This window comes from Rattus rattus, chromosome 4 (genome assembly GCF_011064425.1).
Source record: "Rattus rattus isolate New Zealand chromosome 4, Rrattus_CSIRO_v1, whole genome shotgun sequence".
Taxonomy (NCBI): domain Eukaryota; kingdom Metazoa; phylum Chordata; class Mammalia; order Rodentia; family Muridae; genus Rattus; species Rattus rattus.
In genome coordinates, this window is record NC_046157.1 from 31,122,067 (window position 1) to 31,141,015 (window position 18,949).

Here is an 18,949-nt window from a genome sequence, read left to right on the forward strand (position 1 = left end):
ATGCCTCAATGGACACATTGATGTCTCCTTACTGTTCCAAACACTGCAGATTAAAAACTTATAAGTCTTTATTTTGTACTAAGCAAGCCTAAGATGGCTTCATGTGCTGACATTCAGATGTGATGCTGTGCTCTAGGTACATGCTGACCATGTTGAGCGGCATCTAGTGCCATGTAGTAATGCAGCCTATGGGTCACAGGTGGGGCATGCCTGATTTAAAGTATTTGGAGGATCTGCAAAACTCTGTGGCTTAAATTTCACGTAAGGATTCCAAGTACATCAGCGTCTGTAGAGTCAGGTTCTAACATCTTTATTTCTTATTTCTCTCTATGATTCTGTTGAAAATTATGACCTATGCTTTAATCAGTGGAATGGTTTTTACATTTATTTAGGGGATGGGACATGATAGTATCATAGCATGTGAGCAGAGATAAGACAACTTGTAGTTAAAAAACAAAACAAAACAAAAGTCAATATAACAACTTGTCTACAGTAAGCCAAGTCTAAATACATGAGACCACATTCAAAATAAAATTATATTGGTAATGTAAGGATAAAATGTCCTTTAGAAGAAGTCTGTTTTCTTTTTTAAAAAAGAAACAAATGAACAACAACAACAACAACAACAACAGCAGCCCAGCAAAAAGGCTGAGTGGGTACAGGCGCTCGTTGCCAAGGCTGAGGACCTGAGTTTGATCTCGGGGATACAGCGGCAGAGAGAGAGCACTGCCTCCACCAGTTTTGTCCTCTGCCTCCACATACATACTGGAACACACTCAAGAACTTGCATGCATGCACATGCATAAAATAAAAGAATAAATCAAATAAAACCAGCTCCATTTCTATGTCCAGACATTTCTGAACTTGAACTAAAACTGTCCTGACTGTGATTAGCTTCATGGGTCCTATGTAATTCTAGAGACAATATCATGACTCAGAAGTGTTGCTCCTTTATGTCATGCAGACTTACTCCTTTTCTTTTTTTTGGTAAGCTTACACTTGTGGTGGTTTTGGACCTTACAGAGAAATGAGTACAACATGTAACATGTAAGGTTTACTTTTGTTCCTTAAGACACATACTTCATACTACTGAGGAGACTAAACCTTTCTAATGTCTATGGAGCTCAGGTGAGAAATATATTTAATGTCTCCTGAGAATAGGAGAAACTAAGGATTTTTGATGATTCAACAAAACTCCTCTCTCTGAGTTAATTCCTTGAATTTCCTAACTGGTGAGAATGTTCACAAAGAAAAAATTAACAGTAACAGTGTATACAAACGTATTAACCACGGTTTTAATGAAGATTCTCCACACCTTCAACTCAAGGGAACTTTGTTCCTCGAGAGTTACCATTAAGACAATGAGAAGAAATATTTACAAACTGTTGAGAAAGTACTTCCATTCAAAACTCATAAAGAATGTTCTAATTCAACACGAAGAATGAATCCAAAAGAGAGAAGGAAGCAGTGAAGGGAAAGGAGAAGAAAGTGTGGGTGTATAGGTGGTGGGATATAAAAAGGAAAGTAGTCCAATAAAAACTGAGCATGTATGAACATGCAATTCACCAAAGAAGATAAACACTCACTTCAATACACAAAAGACTCTAGACAGGAACTAGAAAAAAAATGAAAATTAAAACCAAGACAAAATCTGAGCACACATCTAGTAGAGTGTCTAAATATTTAGTAGACTGACTCTAAGAATTACTGGGAAGGACATGAAGAAACTCCTATACTGTCTACAGAAAGAGAAATAATTAATACACAGAACGACAGTTTTGCATTTCCTTAAAAATTAAAAATATGCCTACCCCATCACTTAGTGATTAATTCCAAGAGAAATGAGATCACATATTTACAATATTTACACAGAGGCATGCATTGAAAGGCTCCCTGCAATGCTGCTCTACCATAAGCCCAAACTAGAATTTACAAAATTTTTGTTTGTAATTATACAAACAAAATGTTGTATATGTACAAGAAATACTATCTAAGAGATGATGTACAATGATCAGAAATGAATGTCAAAACTATCATGGAAACTTCAGGAAGGAAAACAAAAAGGATGACATTCTGTATGAATGTACTGAGTGCCATTCTCTGTAGATCAACTAAACACCTATGTGATCTGGGAACGTGTTAACTCTTTCATGAGGGACTGCATTCATATAACGCTACCATAGCTAAGTTAGAAACAAAACTACTATAGTAGCTATCTATGTATAAAAACCAGACAGGTAAGGCTTTGTAAAATCTGCATCCCAAGATGACTTGGGAGGGATCTTTCTTAGCAAGAATTGGGGGATATTACTGCATAAATTGACAGAAAGCAGAGAGTTCAGTGGTGCCTGGGAATGTGGAAAAGTATTCTGGGAAGGAGTGCAGGGAAGATAAAGGGTAGTGGGAACTGGATGGACATGATGGATTAAACTACTCTAAAACCTACCAGTCCTGTAGAAGAGGAAAATATTCCAATCAAATGGGACCAGGAAGCAGGTGGGTGTCCCTAATTTAGTATCTAACAACAACAGACATGCTAAAGTCGACAGGGAGGAGCCACGAGCCCTCAGTCCTACAGGGAGAACTACAGGCAACTGAGGAATGCTGGGAGCAGGAGACATAGTCTTCCCCAGGGAAGAGCACATCCAATACCAGATGGTCAGCCCTGTGAACATACATACACGTAACATTATGCAGACTAAGCAGGTTATATGTAGGAACATATGTATAAACATGCAACTATATGCATGTAGCAATGGTTAATATAAAAAAGGAAGCCATGAATTTGAAAGAGAGCAGGCGGTGGTATAAGGAAGGGGTTTAAAGGGAGGAAAGGGAGGGGAGAAACAAAGGAAATTATAATCTTGAAAAGAAGTGAAAAAAGGAGGAAGCAAAAATGGATGACATACCAATGGTTAATTTTAAAGAGTTGTATTATGAATATAAAACAGATGCTATTTTAATTTCAAGCACTGATAAAATTATAATAAAGCAGCAATAATTTCCAAAAGAAATTTTTTTTGGAGCTGAGGACCGAACCCAGGGCCTTGCGCTTGCTAGGCAAGCGCTCTACCACTGAGCTAAATCCCCAACCCGCAAGAAATAGTTTTTAAAAGGAATATCCTGGTCTAGATGAGTCGGAGGCAGCATTACCATCTTTATTCAAGTGGCTTTGGGGCTTTGGTGTCTCTAATGTTTTCACTGTGAAGTCACAGCAAGCAGGGAGTATAATGCGTTTGGCTGGGCTTTAGGACTGCTGCATACATTACAAGTCCCCCCAGCCATTCATCACGAAGTGGACTCACTGTGTGCTCATCTTTGGCGGCCAGCGCTTGTAAACTCACATGTTCCAGCAGTTTCACCTCAGGTCAAACAATTTTATTGTGCCCTTAACAACCATTTTCACCTTCAAATCTTAGATTTTGCTTTGAAAGGCTGTCCTCACATTATCAGTATGTAAATATTATATCATCTAAAACTTACAAAACTTCCTTCTTCTCATGCTTCAATGCCTCTAGCTAGAGAGAATATGCATGCTTAATGGCTGACTTGTTATAGCCTTGAATCATTAGGGAAGAGAGGTTCAGTGAAGGACTGTCTATATGACACTGATCTGTGGCCATGCCTGTGAGGGATTGTCTCAATTAACTTAAGTGATGTGGAAAGCCTCAGCCCACTGTGGGCAGCACCACTCCTTAGACAGGGTTCCTATTCCTATACTGGTGATGAGAGGACAGTTTAAGCAGAACATAGCAAGGAAGTGAGCATTCATATGCTCATATTCTCTGCTCCTGACTGGATGTATTGTGAGCAGCTGTTTCAGATTCATGGCACTGCCGATTTTCCCACAGCGATGGACCTAATCAGGAATTGTCAGCTGAAATCATCCCTTTCTTTTTGATTTGGTTTTTTTGTCAGGTTATTTTATCATAGCAACGGAAATGAAATTGGGACAATGTAGGGGAACTTTTCCTTTCTTATGAGAGCAAACTCATGCCTGAAATACTCAGTAGTTATTTTTATGTATGCTCCAGTAAGTAACATACTTTCCTGTAATTTTGGGGGGGGGTGTGCTTCCTATTTTCTCACCTTCCTTCTTTTCCTAAAATTGGTGGTCTTTGGAAACCTCTTAACAAATCTTAACAACTTCCAGTCTCAGAAAAGACAAGACTGTCAATGATGTCAAGACAATGATTATCAACAGCTGCAGCCTACTTGAAAAACACAGGACGAGAGCCATGTGCTGGAGATCAACCTGAGGAGATAATGACGGAAATCTATGAAGGAAACCAGAAAGGGCAGGATGGGGAGAGGTTCAAGCAAAGTAACTAAAACTCTGAATGTCAGTAACTGAAGCTACGACATGGTGGACAGATGTTTCTTACCCTTGCATGTGAACTAAACTCGTGTACACCAGGAACATCTGAGCTCCAACTCTACAGGCTCTGCAGTTCTTATCTTTATAACATAAATCAACGGTAATAGAACATTCATTTTTTGTTAACTGAACTGAAAGATCATCACATCATTTCCCGACTTCCGTTTTCTCCATCCCATCTTTTCTCACATAATCCCTTGTCATTTCATGCCCCTTTAAATTACTGTGGGGGGGTGTGTGTGTGTGTGTGTGTGTGTGTGTGTGTGTGTGTGTGTACATATAGTCCTAAATCTGTAAGTACAACTTGCTGAGTCTATAGAATGCCACTTATACGTATATGGTTCAAAGCTGACTGCTTGGTAGTAGGTAACGAGCTGTGGATCTCCTCTGAGGAACACTATTTGAAAAAGACTTATTTTTATGTTTTATGCTATGAGTATTTGTCGGCATGTGTGAACACGCACACACACACACACACACACACACACACACACACACACACACCACCTGAATTCTGGTGTTTGCAGAGGTTAGAAGACAGCATCAGACTCCCTGTAACTGGAGTTACAGACGGGTGGGAGCTGCCCTGCAGGTGTTAGGAGTGAGACCCAGGCCCTTTGTAAATACACCACGTGTCATAACCACTGAATCATCTCTCCAAGAACATTCATCTTCCTGACGTTTGCTTACTACAGAGTTTGGTATGAAATAGTGTATACACCAAGGTTCATGGCAAGGATAAAGTAAAAGCCACTCACAGCTCACAGTAATCTTATACAAATAAATAAGAATATGAAAAAGTGACAGTCTGTAGAAAAATAGCATTTGAAACACTTGATACTAATACTAACAAATATTGAAGCTACAATTATTTTTATTTTATTCTACTGTATATTTATAATATATAAAATATAGATATGCCATTTCTGGTAAACTAGGATTAGTTAAGCAGACAACATGTTCTATTAGAGTGTTTGTGAATAAACTGACATTTTAATACATTATCCCCACCCTGACATTAGAAACAAATACAGAGGTGAATGCCAGCAGCAAGCCATTGAACTGAGAACAGGGTTCCAGTTGGAGGAGCTGGAGAAAGGATTGAAGGAGCTGAAGGGGCTTGCGACCCCATAAGAACAATAATACCAACCAACCAGAGCTCCCAGGGACTAAACCACTACCCAAAGAGTACATATGGAGAGACCCATGGCTCCAGCTGCATATGTAGCAGAGGATGGCCTTGTTGGGCACCAAAGGAGGAGAAGTTCTTGGTCTTGCCAAGGCTGGATCCCCAAGTGTAGGGGAATGTCAAGGCAGGGAAGCAGGAAGGGTGGGTGGCTGGGGAGGGGGAATACCCTCATAGAAGATGGTGGGGTAGGGGGATTATGGATGGGAAATCAGGAAAGGAGATGACATTTAAAATGTAAATAAAAATATCCAATAAAAAAAAACAAGGAAACAAAGTATTGAAATATATATGTGTTTGTGTGTACATACAATACTGTTTTGTATTAATTACTGAAACCTAAGTGGACAGTCTTCCTATGAAAACATCCTAACATGAACACTCAGGGGCATCTAGTAAGGAATGGAATATACTGAGAAAACCCCCTCAGTCTTACCAGAAAGTGAGTACTGGGGATGCCCTGACTAGTCAGCTTGGTTAACCTAAAACTGCAGCCTGCAGTTTTACAACAGGTTCTCAACACATACGTGTAAGTCATCCTATTCTGAAGCCACTAACAGAGAAGCCACTACAGAAAACTTTACAGAAAAGAAGAACATACAAATAAGACCCATTGAGAATTCCATCAAATGTAAATATAGCCACTGCTAACACTTAAGGATGCTTCCAGTCTCCTCTTCTGTATTTCCTTTTCATACATGATATAATGATATCCAGTACATAGACAACATGAGCTGTACAGACATTATACTGTATGTATATATTTATATTATATATTACATATATTTACAATATATTAGTATACTGAAGTATTCATATTCATGAACATACACAATTAGCTATCACAGAATGAGTGAAGTAAGGAGAATGTAAGAAGAGTTTGATGTTTTCAATTATTCATTCAAAATATTTTATCAAAATATATAAGGTAATGCAAGGATTGACTACTTAGTTGTTTACAAGGCATGCATACATCAAGCCATCCATTTAAATAATAAATAATGCAAGTTATTTATGTCAAATTAGAACACTCTTTAGCCCCTCGTCTCCTGGAATCCGCACGCCTGGCCTGAGACCTTACCCATGACTCTTTTCGGTGTGTGAGCCACCTCTGCCCATATAGATGCAGAACTCTTCAGTAACCATCAAACCAAATATAGGAGCAGACCAAGAAGATCATCCACTACGAAAAAGTTAGCTTTATCTTTGAAATTCCAGGATGGTTGATTCAACATATACAAGTAAATAAATGTAATAAACCACACAAAGGACTTTGATATGACGCACATGATTATCTCAATAGATGCAGAAAAAGCCTTTAACAAAATCCAGCGTGCTTTCATAATAAATGTCCTGGGGAAAACTGGATGGGAGGGAACATGTGTGCCTCAACCAAATGAAGGTGACCTATGACAAGCCCATTTCTTAAGTGGTAGAAAGAATGAAGCACTCTAATTACCAACAGGAAGGAGCTCAGGCTGCCCACCATCCCCACTTCTTTTCAATGTAGCACTAGAAACACCAGCCAGAGCTGGTGAAGGGAAAGAGAAAGAAGTGTAAAGAATGTAAACAGCAGGAGTCAAATCATGTGTGATTGCTGACAACATGGTATGTCAGGTAAATCGACTCACAAAACTCAGTAGCCTCAGAAATGCTAGGTAGCTGTGAAGGCCCACCTGTAATGCAGCCTCCTTAGGCAGAGAGGGATCCTGGAGCAAGCTGGCCAATGAAGCCAGTCAAACCACAGAACTCGGAGCTCGTCTAAGAAACTTTGCCTCAAAGAATAAGGTAGAAGAGTCATCAGTGTTGGAGGATTCCCACGTTAACCTTGGGCCTCTACTGCATGTGCACCTACACACACACACACACACACACACACACACGCGCACACGCACACGCAGGCACATGTGTGCGCTCAAGCAATGAAATAAAATATCAATGTCAAAAGTAAAAGCTAAAAAACAAAAACTAAATCAGAAAGGAAACTAGATTTTCCCATAGCTACTGTTTTCACTCTGTTGTAATATGCTATTTAGTTGAAGACCATAAAAGAAAATCAGCCTCACACAGATAGGTTGGGAAAGCGAGGCCTATTTCAATCGCCTTTTTAGGTGTAAGTGGAAAATGTGTGCAGTACTACCCCCAAAGTGTGTCTTGGTGCTAGTTTCTTAAAGGTCTGTATACAGAATTGAAGGCTCATCAGCTGAAAGTGCAGAACATTTATACATGTGCACCTAACATCCCCACATGCTTCAACTATGAAACCTGTTCTGTATATTCTTACAATAGAAATATTACTCATGAATTAGTTTCAATACTGTTAAGTTTTACATTTACTAAGATTATATGCCAGATAACAATTTTACATACCTATGAACAAGGAGAAATATAAAAAGCCCTAGGTGGTTTTAGTGAGGGTCTGTCTACATGTTAATAACAACCACCTAGAAGAAGCCATGGAGATGGGGGGGATCCACTGATCATCACAATATTTGAGCTGTGTACAATACATCGAAAGAGAAAACAACACGTGTGCCCACAGAAGGAAATTTCATCCCAGGACATGAGCAAACACTACAGAGTGCCTGTGTGGCTCTGGGATTGGCATTACCACACTGTCAGTCACTTTAAAGTGATCCCTCACTCTTCTGAAGCCTGGGAAGTCACTTTTTTTTTTAATCTTTATTAACTTGGGTATTTCTTATTTACATTTCAATTGTTATTCCCTTTCCCAGTTTCCCCCCAACCCCTCCCCCTCTATATGGGCTTCCCCTCCCTATCCTCCCCCCCGTTAATGCCTTCCCCCCAACAATCACATTCACTGGGGTTTCAGTCTTGGCAGGACCCAGGGCTTCCCCTTCCACTGGTGCTCTTACTAGGATATTCATTGCTACGGATGCAGTTGGAGCCCAGGGTCAGTCCATGTATAGTCTTTGGGTAGTGGCTTAGTCCCTGGAAGCTCTGGTTGGTTGGCATTGTTGTTCATATGGGGTCTCAAGCCCCTTCAAGCTCTTTCAGTCCTTTCTCTGATTCCTTCAACGGGAGTCCCGTTCTCAGTTCAATGGTTTAATGATGGCCTTCGCCTATGTATTTGCTGTATTCTGGCTGTGTCTCTCAGGATCTACATCCGGTTCCTGTTTGCTTCATCCATCTTATCTAATTGGGTGGCTGTATATGTATGGACCACATGTGGGGCAGGCTCTGAATGGGTGTTCCTTCTGCCTCTGTTTTAAACTTTGCCTCCCTATTCCCTGCCAAGGGTATTCTTGTTCCCCTTTTAAAGAAGGAGTGAAGTATTCGCACTTTGGTCATCCTTCTTGAGTTTCATGTGGTAAGTCATTCTTAAAGTAAAAAAAAAAAAAATAATCTTGGCAAGAAACAATCGATATGAGAATTTACTACAATGAATAGTAAGTAAATCATCACCAGCTAACGGTTCAGTAAGAGAATGAAAGAAAAATGTAATTATACAATTAAGATCTCAAAAATTTGAACTGGTTAAACGGTTCTCTGAAATGATTCAAACAAAATCTCAGATTTCAAGTAAAAAAATAAAACCATTAGACTTTTATAAGATTAAAATAATATTCTTTGACTACATAAAAACTTTATTTTCGTACATGACAACATAAAGCTATAAAATAGGAAATGAGATAAGACCAAGACTATATCTCCACCAGATTTTCTAAATAAAAAACAATCAAAATTCAAAACAGAACTAAATAGTTGGGGAGAAAAAGATGTAAATTGGTAGTTTAGTAACTGGTAACTGATTATGAGGCTCAATTCCCCCAAGAATCCTGGGAAATACCACATACAACAGGATGGAGAGGGAAGCAGGTTTTTGCATGCTGTTTGTAAGATGATGCTGATAATGACACCTTCTAAAATGGAAAAACACAAAATGATACAGTAATTCTACTTCCTGGCATAAATTTCACAACAAAATGCATACATCTTTTCAGTACAATTATGCAAAAAGATAAGGATCTCATTGGGTGAATTTCATGTATAAATGTAATGGAATATTTTGAAAGTCACCAAGAGTGGAACAGAGATACACAAACAGAGCTTAGACCTGAATGATGATTAAAACACACCTGGCCCAACAGGGATATACCAATTGTTAACAAACCCAAAGACTGTGGTTCAAGCTAATTGAAATTGTGTTTAAGAATATTCCTTTAATAACTCAGAGGACCTTGATAAAGGTAAATGCATTGGCCACTCTGAAAATTCTGATATCATAGCTACCCCGTTTTAAAATATCGCAGATAAAATATGAACACATATGAAGTAAAGTCATGGAGGAAAGCGTGGAGAGAAGTTTAATTCTTCAATAGCAGTGTTGTCTAGGGGAAAGAAGTGGGAGCCTTGAGGATGGCAAAATGAAAATAATTTGCATACTTGCTATTTTTAAGTTTCTGTAAGATTGTAATTTATATTTTGTATGAAAAGTATACTTGTGTATGAAGCATACAAGGAAAACAAACCATCATAAAATGATAAGACACAGTGTAGTGTTCAACCTTGTATATTTCATAAATGAAGATCAGATGTCCTGTCAGATGTCCATCTAGAGAGAGGACACATGGGTGGACTTAAATGCTCTCTGCCTTCAGACAAGACAGCGCTTGTGTACCTGAGTGTGTGTACCACCACTTAAGACATCTCTGTAGGAAGACACTTGCTGCTCAAGAAAGTGTCTCTTGACAATACCCGGCTTTGTTTTCCTCATAGATTAAGGTTACCACCAACGTAATTCCTCATCACTGCCAACAAGCATATATGCGTAGGAATCGCTTCTTTCTATAGTGAAAAGCTCAGCACAAACTGACATACTACAAAAAAGTCACACTCATCACGACAATTCCACAATGCTGACTGAGGATCAGAACTTGATTGCTGGAATATTGGTGATCTAAAGTCAAATTATCATGGGCTATCTTTAGTTCCCTTAACAGCCATCACAGCCACTTCTGCACTAGACTTGGTATTCCTGTGTCTGTCTGCCCACCCCTCGTAAAGCATTAGCGTAACAGACCACAAGTTTCCACCAACTCAGAAGGTGTAAACATTACTGCACAGCCTGTGGTACCTACAGTTGGGATGGAGGTCTGCTGTAGCCTACTTTATGTTTCTACCAATGCATTTGAAAATGTGCCTCAATTTAAAACTTCTGTTTACTCTAGACCTTGTTTCTATATTAGGGGCATGTCATTTGAGGCTTCCTTGTTCCTGAGCTGTGGGCATTTATATTTGGCTCAAGAATAAACTATCTCTTATCACCTTTGAGGAGAGAATGGTGTTTTAATGTTGACAACAGGCTTTTCCCTAAAGCCAGGTTGGCCTTCTGGGAACATGAGGCCCTTGGTACTAGGCATAGAGCTAAACAGGATTTCAAGTAGAAATTAATGAATCTAAAATTCATAAGTTATCTTTTGAATCAGAACATGGCCATCATAAACTTACAAGTTACTTAGTAAAAAGGAAAGTTATAAGCTTTGAATTTTGATATGACAGACTCAAACGAAAAATTCATGCAACTAGCGTGAATCATAATAAATTATCTTTCTAAAGCTTTAAGTATTTCTGAAGGCATTTTTAAAAGAATGAAGAATATGTCTGATTTCATGACCAACACAAGTTCTGATCTCCTAGCTAAGATTTAGCTTTATAATTAGAAGAAAACATCGCTGACTAATGCTTTTGACTGCTTGACATGGACAAGGAAAAGGAAATCACATTGCTAACTGGTTGCTTACTTCATAAGGACCAATACTGCTCAATGTTTCCAAGGTGTTTTCCCAGCAAGCTTCCTTCAACAAAAGGTTCTGACTACTATGCAGTGCCATTCGTCACTTCTGCCCAGGATTACTCCTGTGACTAAGCTTTCGACAATCAAAGTAATTATTATCTGAGTAATTCATCTCCTACCTCCCGAACTGAGCCACCCTGAAAGCGCTCTGCTTCACTGGCAGCTCAAGTCATAGGAAATAGCACCTCCCTTTTCTTTGCATGCAGTGCCTTATAGTGTATATGGAACAGTTGTAAAACAACGCATATGACCTGAACTGGTAACTTTTTCTAATTCAAGCTTCTCTAAACAATCATCTTGAAAAAGTAGAGGATAAGTTATATACAAACTGATTTTCTTGACAAGACAAATTATATTCAGTTAATCTTCTAAAGAAGCTATGATTAATATCTTGAACAAAATTCTTAAAGGTTTGGCCACTCACAAATTAAGGCATGAATCCTCAGTAGCATTAACAGTTCTGGTCAAAGGGTCTGTGGGCATTTCAGTTTCCCTCGTTCGTTCATTCATTCGTTCTTTTGTTCATTCATCCATCCATCTATCCATCCATTCGCCAGAGGCTATGTACTTTGTTCTGAAAAGACAGCAGTACATGGCAGGGTGCTTCCCAGCCCTGCCTGCCCCATCCCTGCTTAGCAGCAGACGGACTGTATGGTCATCAAGGGAGCAGAAGCTGAGAGTATCTCTACAGAACCAGTCCTTTCCAGTTTATTCAGACTGAATGCAGGGTGAAGATCAAAGGCATATCTTTTAAGCAAAATGGACTATTCCACAGGCAAGTCCCAGATACAGTGAGAGCCCAAGACACTGTATGTGTAATACAGAAAATGGAAGAACAAACTAAAACAGTAAACAACAGCAACAACAAAAACTGTAACCGGGATTACAATAATTCAAGTACTTGGCCTTTATCTTCTCAAACACCAAACAAAAACAGTACCCAGGTGTGGACACCAGTGCTGCCCTTGCACATGAGCACTGATTCCAACATAAAAGCTAAGAGGCACCACAACTGTAGTGTGATGACCCAGTATTCATGTTCAGGAGTTTCCTGGAATATATACCGCCTGTCACCGAGTAAAGGAGTGCTGAAGTATAGACAGATTTCATACTGGAAAGAAGCAATGGGAAAATGCAGTGCTCAGAGAGCCAGGTCCACAGCATTCCAAAGACACTCAAGCTCTCCACATCTTATCCACATAAAAACTGCCAGTTTGTACAATGAATCTCCAGGTTAATATGACTGCATCGTAATCAGTCTCTAACCAGAGCTCCTAGAGAAAGGCCACTGGAGTACTGCTCCCCTTATCCACGGTAGCCATCACTTTCTCACGTACTTGTACACAAGGCTGATGGATCCCTTATTTCAGAGGAATGCTTGAACATGTTAAGAATCTTAGGTTGTTGCAAAGGATGACAAAGCTTTGAAAAATTAATACAAATGGCATAGGATTTTTAAAAAATTTATTCACTTCAAATTTTGCAGTGGGGTTTCCAGTAGCCCAGGCAGGCCTCGAACTCACTGTGTAGCCAAGGCCGACTTTAAGCTTCTGGTCGTGCTCCAGCCTCTCAGGTTGCAGATGTGCGCCGCCACAGCTGGGCAGACGTTTAGAAGCTAGTTCAGGTGATTTAAGTATCTTCATGAACACATACCTGGAACAGACGGTTTTTCTGAGGGAGAGAAGGAATTCGTTCTTCATATACAGGGGGTGGCTTATGTGTAGGTGGAAGGTCGATTCTGTGTTCAAAATAGTAAACAGGGATAGGGGAATATCGGAGAGAAAAAAAAAACACGGTTCTCACAAATCTGAAGGATATTTTCTTCGGGCTATAATACATATAATTATACTCCATGTGTTTATTTAAGTCATGTAGTTAATATGTCAGGGAATAAAAGACGGCACTATCTCTAGTACTTGACACCAAACTAACTTATTCACATTGAAGCAGCAATTTGAAGATAGGCATTGAAAATTATTATTAAACAAGTAATCCTGTGCATGATCCACCTCCTTACATTCGCTCTATTTTTACTTACCTTTGGATATGCAGACAAATATTTTAAAGATAGTTTTTTAAAGGTTTTTATTTATGTGTCTTCTGTCTGCCACATGTAAGCAGATACCCATGTGTCATAAAACCGTCAATTATAAAAGAACTCCAGTTTTACATTTACCAAGTTAAAGCTGCATTTTACCATCTTTTATTCATAAAAAGTAACTTTCTGCTAATGAAAACTGTAAAAAATGCATAGCACCATTTAGCAAAGGAACCAAGGGCTTGTGGGACCCGAGGGATGCTCCTGGAAACAGCACCAACTACATCTAACAGGGTCTACAATCCAGAAAGACCAGTGCAGTGACTAAGCGAGTACAGAGGGGTCTGCTCTCTGAGACAGGGTTTTCTCTGTAGCTCTGCTTGTCCTGGAACTCCAGACTGGCCTCCCACTCAGGATACTCATCTGCCTCTGGCTCCTGTGTGCAGGCAGCAGCAGCACCCATCACTCCACAGCACTGAGAGGCGTGTCTCATTGGAACACCAACCTCGAGCCCTCAAGGAACAACCGAGGACACAGGAACCCCCACTACTCTGATCCAAATACAACAACCACGTGAATATGAAAGGTATCATCCAGCTAAACAACTGAGAGATAATGACAAGATCTGACATAGTGGATGTTCTATTCTACAACAAGGCACAATATTTATCTTAGAATTCAATCTGCCAAAAACTGGTTATTCCTTACATGAAAATATGCTTCTTTTATAATTTACTGAAACAAAGCTGTTTTCTTAAGGAAAAAGCTTTAAATTGGGAGTCTTTAAAAATAATTTGGTAGTTTAATTTTATACATTCATAAGACAGACATATAATCAATTAAGTTAAAGATGTCCTTAACACTGGAAGCAGTACTTATTAACATCCTGAACTGTAATCAGGCTGGACAACATACACTATCGTCACAGTGCATTTGGAAAGAGGCCTAATGCCTGTGGGGGAGGAGCTGCCTAACAAGTCTCCAGCAGCCCTGTCAAGATTCTCGCTTGCTAGCACGCTGCTTAGGATGCTCTGATGAAATCACAACCAACGAACAGGGCAAACACTACCCTTATTTCCATGTACAGAACACTGGCTGTAAGTCATGGAAAGGCAGACATAAAGGGCGACGGAAAATGGTCACAGTTGAACACAAGCACAACAGTTACCTACACTTTGTCAAGATAGGATGGTCTCTTTTTCCGAGGTGTCAGCAACACAGTCACAAAGACAGCGATGATGAAGAGGGCCAGGACAGCTCCAATCACAGCTCCAGCCACTGCTATGGATGAGGTCTGCTTAAGCGGGATGTCTGTTAAGTAATAAAGAAGCTTTTCAAACAACTCAGAAGCGTTCTTAAAGACGCGTGCTTTAATTTTTACAGTGCTCAATGGTTACTTGATTCTGATATCCAATAATTAGTTTAGGGGACTCCAAACTTAATTCATCAATTTTACAAGTGTTATGTTGATACCCTTCTATTTTCCTTAAGTACCTACTCCAGCTGTGTTTTACTCAATTTATGTAAAAAATATCTCCAATCAGGCATTATTGAGTAAATTTATCCTCTACAATCAAAGATTGACTAAAGAAAAAAATCATAAATAAAAACATGGTAACAATTTAAGTTCTCATTCTAACCGGTGATAAAAATAAGCAGTTGACTATTAGTAGACACAGTTACCATTTTTATTCTATTAAGATGGAAAAGAAAAACTATTAAAATAATGTAATAAAACCACACAGTGGTGATGCATGCCTTTCAATCTCAGTTCTTGGGAGGCACAGGCAGGCAAATCTCTGAGTTTGAGGCCAGCCTGGTCTACAGAACAAGTTCCAAGACAGCCAAGACTACACAGAGAAACCCTGTTTCAAAGAAAAAAAGTAAGAATATTCAAGGGCTAAACAAAAAATTTACAAATAAATGCTAACGCGTGATAGCAGATATTGTATTGAACTTTTAAGAATGTTTTAAAGTAGACTATTTCAAAATAGTACACACATCAACAATGGCAGTTCTTTCCTATATAGCTAAAGGCTACATTTACATCTCTCTAGATATACATGTGTATAAAACTTGACTATATTTCTCATATTAAAGCATGCATTCTGTTAAGGAGTTGATGTACCAGCATCTCACACATTTTAAAAAGGTGCTAACGTTCATAAACTCAGAAACAATGGAATCACTGGGATTCAACTGTATTAATAGTATTATGTCTTACTTTGCTAATTCTAGCCATATGCAATGCAGCTGCCCAGTTCAGTGGAGTCTTAAGTTTCTTCATGCCCAGATTCTGTTCTTTCATGCTTTTTGGAGATAGCTTACCATGTATTTCAGGTTAACCTGGCACTTGCCGTGTAACCATGGAGAACTATGAAGTTGTGACCCGAAGGTGGGAGGGGCCTTATAAGTGGTGATTATAGGCATCTGCTGTCATGCCCAGTTTATGGGCTGCTGGGGAACCGACCCAGTTTGTGCATGGTAAGTATATACTCTGCCAAATCAACTACACCCTCAACCTATAAACTTGATCTTCTTCTACCCAGTAAGGCGGACAGCAAAAGTGCCACTTTACAAAGAAGGTCAAAGTTCTAAGGAAGCCTGCCCACGGTCCTCCAGTTAATGAGCAGTAGAGAACAACACAGAAAGCTGGCCTGAGACACAAGTCTCCAGCCCACTCTCTTGATCAGATTTGGGGTGGGGTGGGAGGCAACAGCTAGTACACAGGTTGGCCCTTTGGTTCCTTATGGAAAACCAAAAGCTTTCATTAACATGTTTTGTACACATGTCTTAAATCCTTGCAACTAGTTTCAGACCAGATAACCAAACTGAAATGAAACTGGTGCACCAGCATGTTGGAAATGGAAATGATTTATTAAATCGCAGCACTGGGGAGGCTGAGGCAGATCAATGTCTGTTCAAGACCAGTCTTGTTCACATGGTGTTTTCACGGCTGAAAGGTTTTTCTATAATTTTCTTTAGCAAACTATCGCTTACTACTGGGTCATTTCATTAGCTTCATTTTAGATTGAAACTCTTACCATTCAGGGCAAGTCATCCATTTGAATAAACTGTCAATAAATACGATATAGACAGAGTGGGAATCGCAGGTGGTTATGCTCACACTAAAACTTTCACTGTTAACCCAACTGAGATTATCGACTTCTGTTCACACCTGTCCAGTTGCTAGCTCTCAACTAGATTTTTGAATCTAGGAAGATTCAAAAATTTGTCAGTGCAGTCTACTTAGTGCTTGCAGTGTGACAGAGAACTGGAATAACTCTACCTACTATTTCCTTCAAAATGTAACTTGTATTTTCAACCAAACAATAATGGGGTCTGTCTGTAGTGATAGGCCAACTAAAATCCATTTTAAGGATCTTGAGCAAGGCCAACCACCTAAAAGCAGTGGCAGAAATAAAAGGCCCAATTGCCAAATTTGGTATTTATGATAAACTTTATAAACTAGCTCTTTTAAATGTCTTTAATATAATTGTTTCATCTGATAAGGGTAAAATGGTAAGGCCATAGAATTTAAAATGTATGAACTCTTATAATGATGTTCAAAGGTCAGTAAGAGTAGCACTTCCAAAACTCTTTTTCAAAAGTTAAGGTTACTCTTGAGTGAAAACTAAGATTCTCAACCCACAAAACCAATTCACTTCACATGGGTAAAGTTGATGATAAATACGTTTCACATTTTCTTTCCTGATGATTTTACTAATTAAGGGAAAGAAAATGACATAGCATTCTTAAGGACAGTCCAATATTTTAAGGATATAAGTTCTTGAGTTCTATGTGAAATACAAAAGAAGATATAACATCTTTTGCATTTTAAGAGAAATTTCAGAATTTGGTTAAAAAATACCATTTCAGATAAACGAACAGCCACTATGCAGACTGTTGGCACTGCGCTGTGAAAAGGTTCAGTGCAAAAGTGAAACTTGGCTTTTTTAAACCTAAGCCAGTGACCTGAAGAAACATCTTCTCACCAACGGAGATGGTGTACAAAACTCAAATGTTCTAAGGGACACAGAATAAGTTACCATTTTACCATGAAAATGTGGTATAGGGATCTCACTACAGATCGCTCTCACAGCAGACAGCAGGTATATGATCTCACAGTCGCTGCCAACTTACTCCCTTACCCAAAACCCAAAGTGACCATCTCCCAGGCCTCAAAAATATACCTCCAACAACTAAAGACATCAAGCGTACATCTTCTCAGATGTTCAAAAGCCAACCAACAATACATACTGAACTCAAAAAAAATGCATATGTTAAATATCATAGATATCAAATATTAATTTTGGTTTTATTATTGATCATTACTTACTCATACTATACTGAGCTGTTATTACTAATTTTTCCTATAAATAATCCTTCAGTTTTCAGCGCTAAGGATCCAGACCTTGTCCATGTCGAGCCCATGATCTACCTCTGAACTACACTCCCAGACTTCCAGTGTTCATTTTCCAACAGTTCCTTTTTGTTCTCAACATGACACCCAAGCTTGTGCCCACGCACCATTGCATATCACTGGTTTTTCTAAGTACCATATTTAGCTCAGGTCAGTTTTCAGCTGTTCATTCAATGAATGACAAACATCTATTTGCCAAGCACAGTACCACCCCTAGGAATACAAGGGCAAACCATAATTCTGCTTCTCAGGATTTCACGAGCGAGAGAGACAGTCCCAAGATCAGGCTGTCGAATTCATAAAGCATGCAAACTCCAATAAAGTACAAAAACAGCACTTATAATCCAAACACATTTAATAAGGCTAGGATATAAATCAGTGATACTGCTTGCCTAGAACGAGGAGCTACATCCCATTATTAGCAAATTACCACCCACCCATTTCAAAGAAAAGCAAAGAAAGCAGCTTTGGTTAAAATGGACCCAAACCCTAACTTGCATACAATACTTGAGCTGGCACTGTCAGTCTGACATGATCCATGAATTAGTTGCTCACCCAATACTTGGGGCATCACATGGGGACAAAGGAATGGGATATTTGCCAAACAAATGTGAACTGTAGTACTTCAAGCCCTTCACTTATGTGTATATATTATTTTATTAGCATAATTAACGTGTAGGACACACAGGAGATCAGCTGACTGATCCAGTATTCATTTTTAATACTAAAAACGGTAAAGGCGGATTTACATGGGTAACCCATGTACCATCTGAGCACCTCACCAAGAGAGATTATCAGAACTCATCTGTGATACGCATGCATCACACCTAGCATATGCATTCCTGTGAAAACAGCAGCATAAGGAAGGTATCCCAGAATGCAGATAAAAGCACAGCCAACTCTTACTCAACACACAAACTTCCACCAATTAGTTATAATATTCAAGGAAAACCATGACAACCTAGTGGGCTGTAATGAACCAACCACAAACAACTCGGGTGTCTCAAGAGACCAAATAAATATGCTTATATTTTCTTCATATTAATTACACTCATAATAAATCTATGAAGGGCTAAAAGTAGCACAGAGTAGTAAATTTGCCACAA

General features: G+C 39.1%; 1 protein-coding gene across 1 annotated transcript in view; it reads right to left on the bottom strand.

Moving 5' to 3' along the window:
* The window catches only part of Nectin3 (nectin cell adhesion molecule 3), a 97,175-nt gene that overhangs the window by 27,683 nt on the left and 50,543 nt on the right, over positions 1-18,949 (bottom strand). The window contains exons 6-7 of the mRNA XM_032900260.1: positions 14,593-14,731; positions 13,036-13,120 (exon numbers count right to left, since the gene is read on the bottom strand). Coding sequence (XP_032756151.1) covers positions 13,036-13,120; positions 14,593-14,731 — 224 coding nt within the window. The remainder of the gene's footprint in view (positions 1-13,035; positions 13,121-14,592; positions 14,732-18,949) is intronic.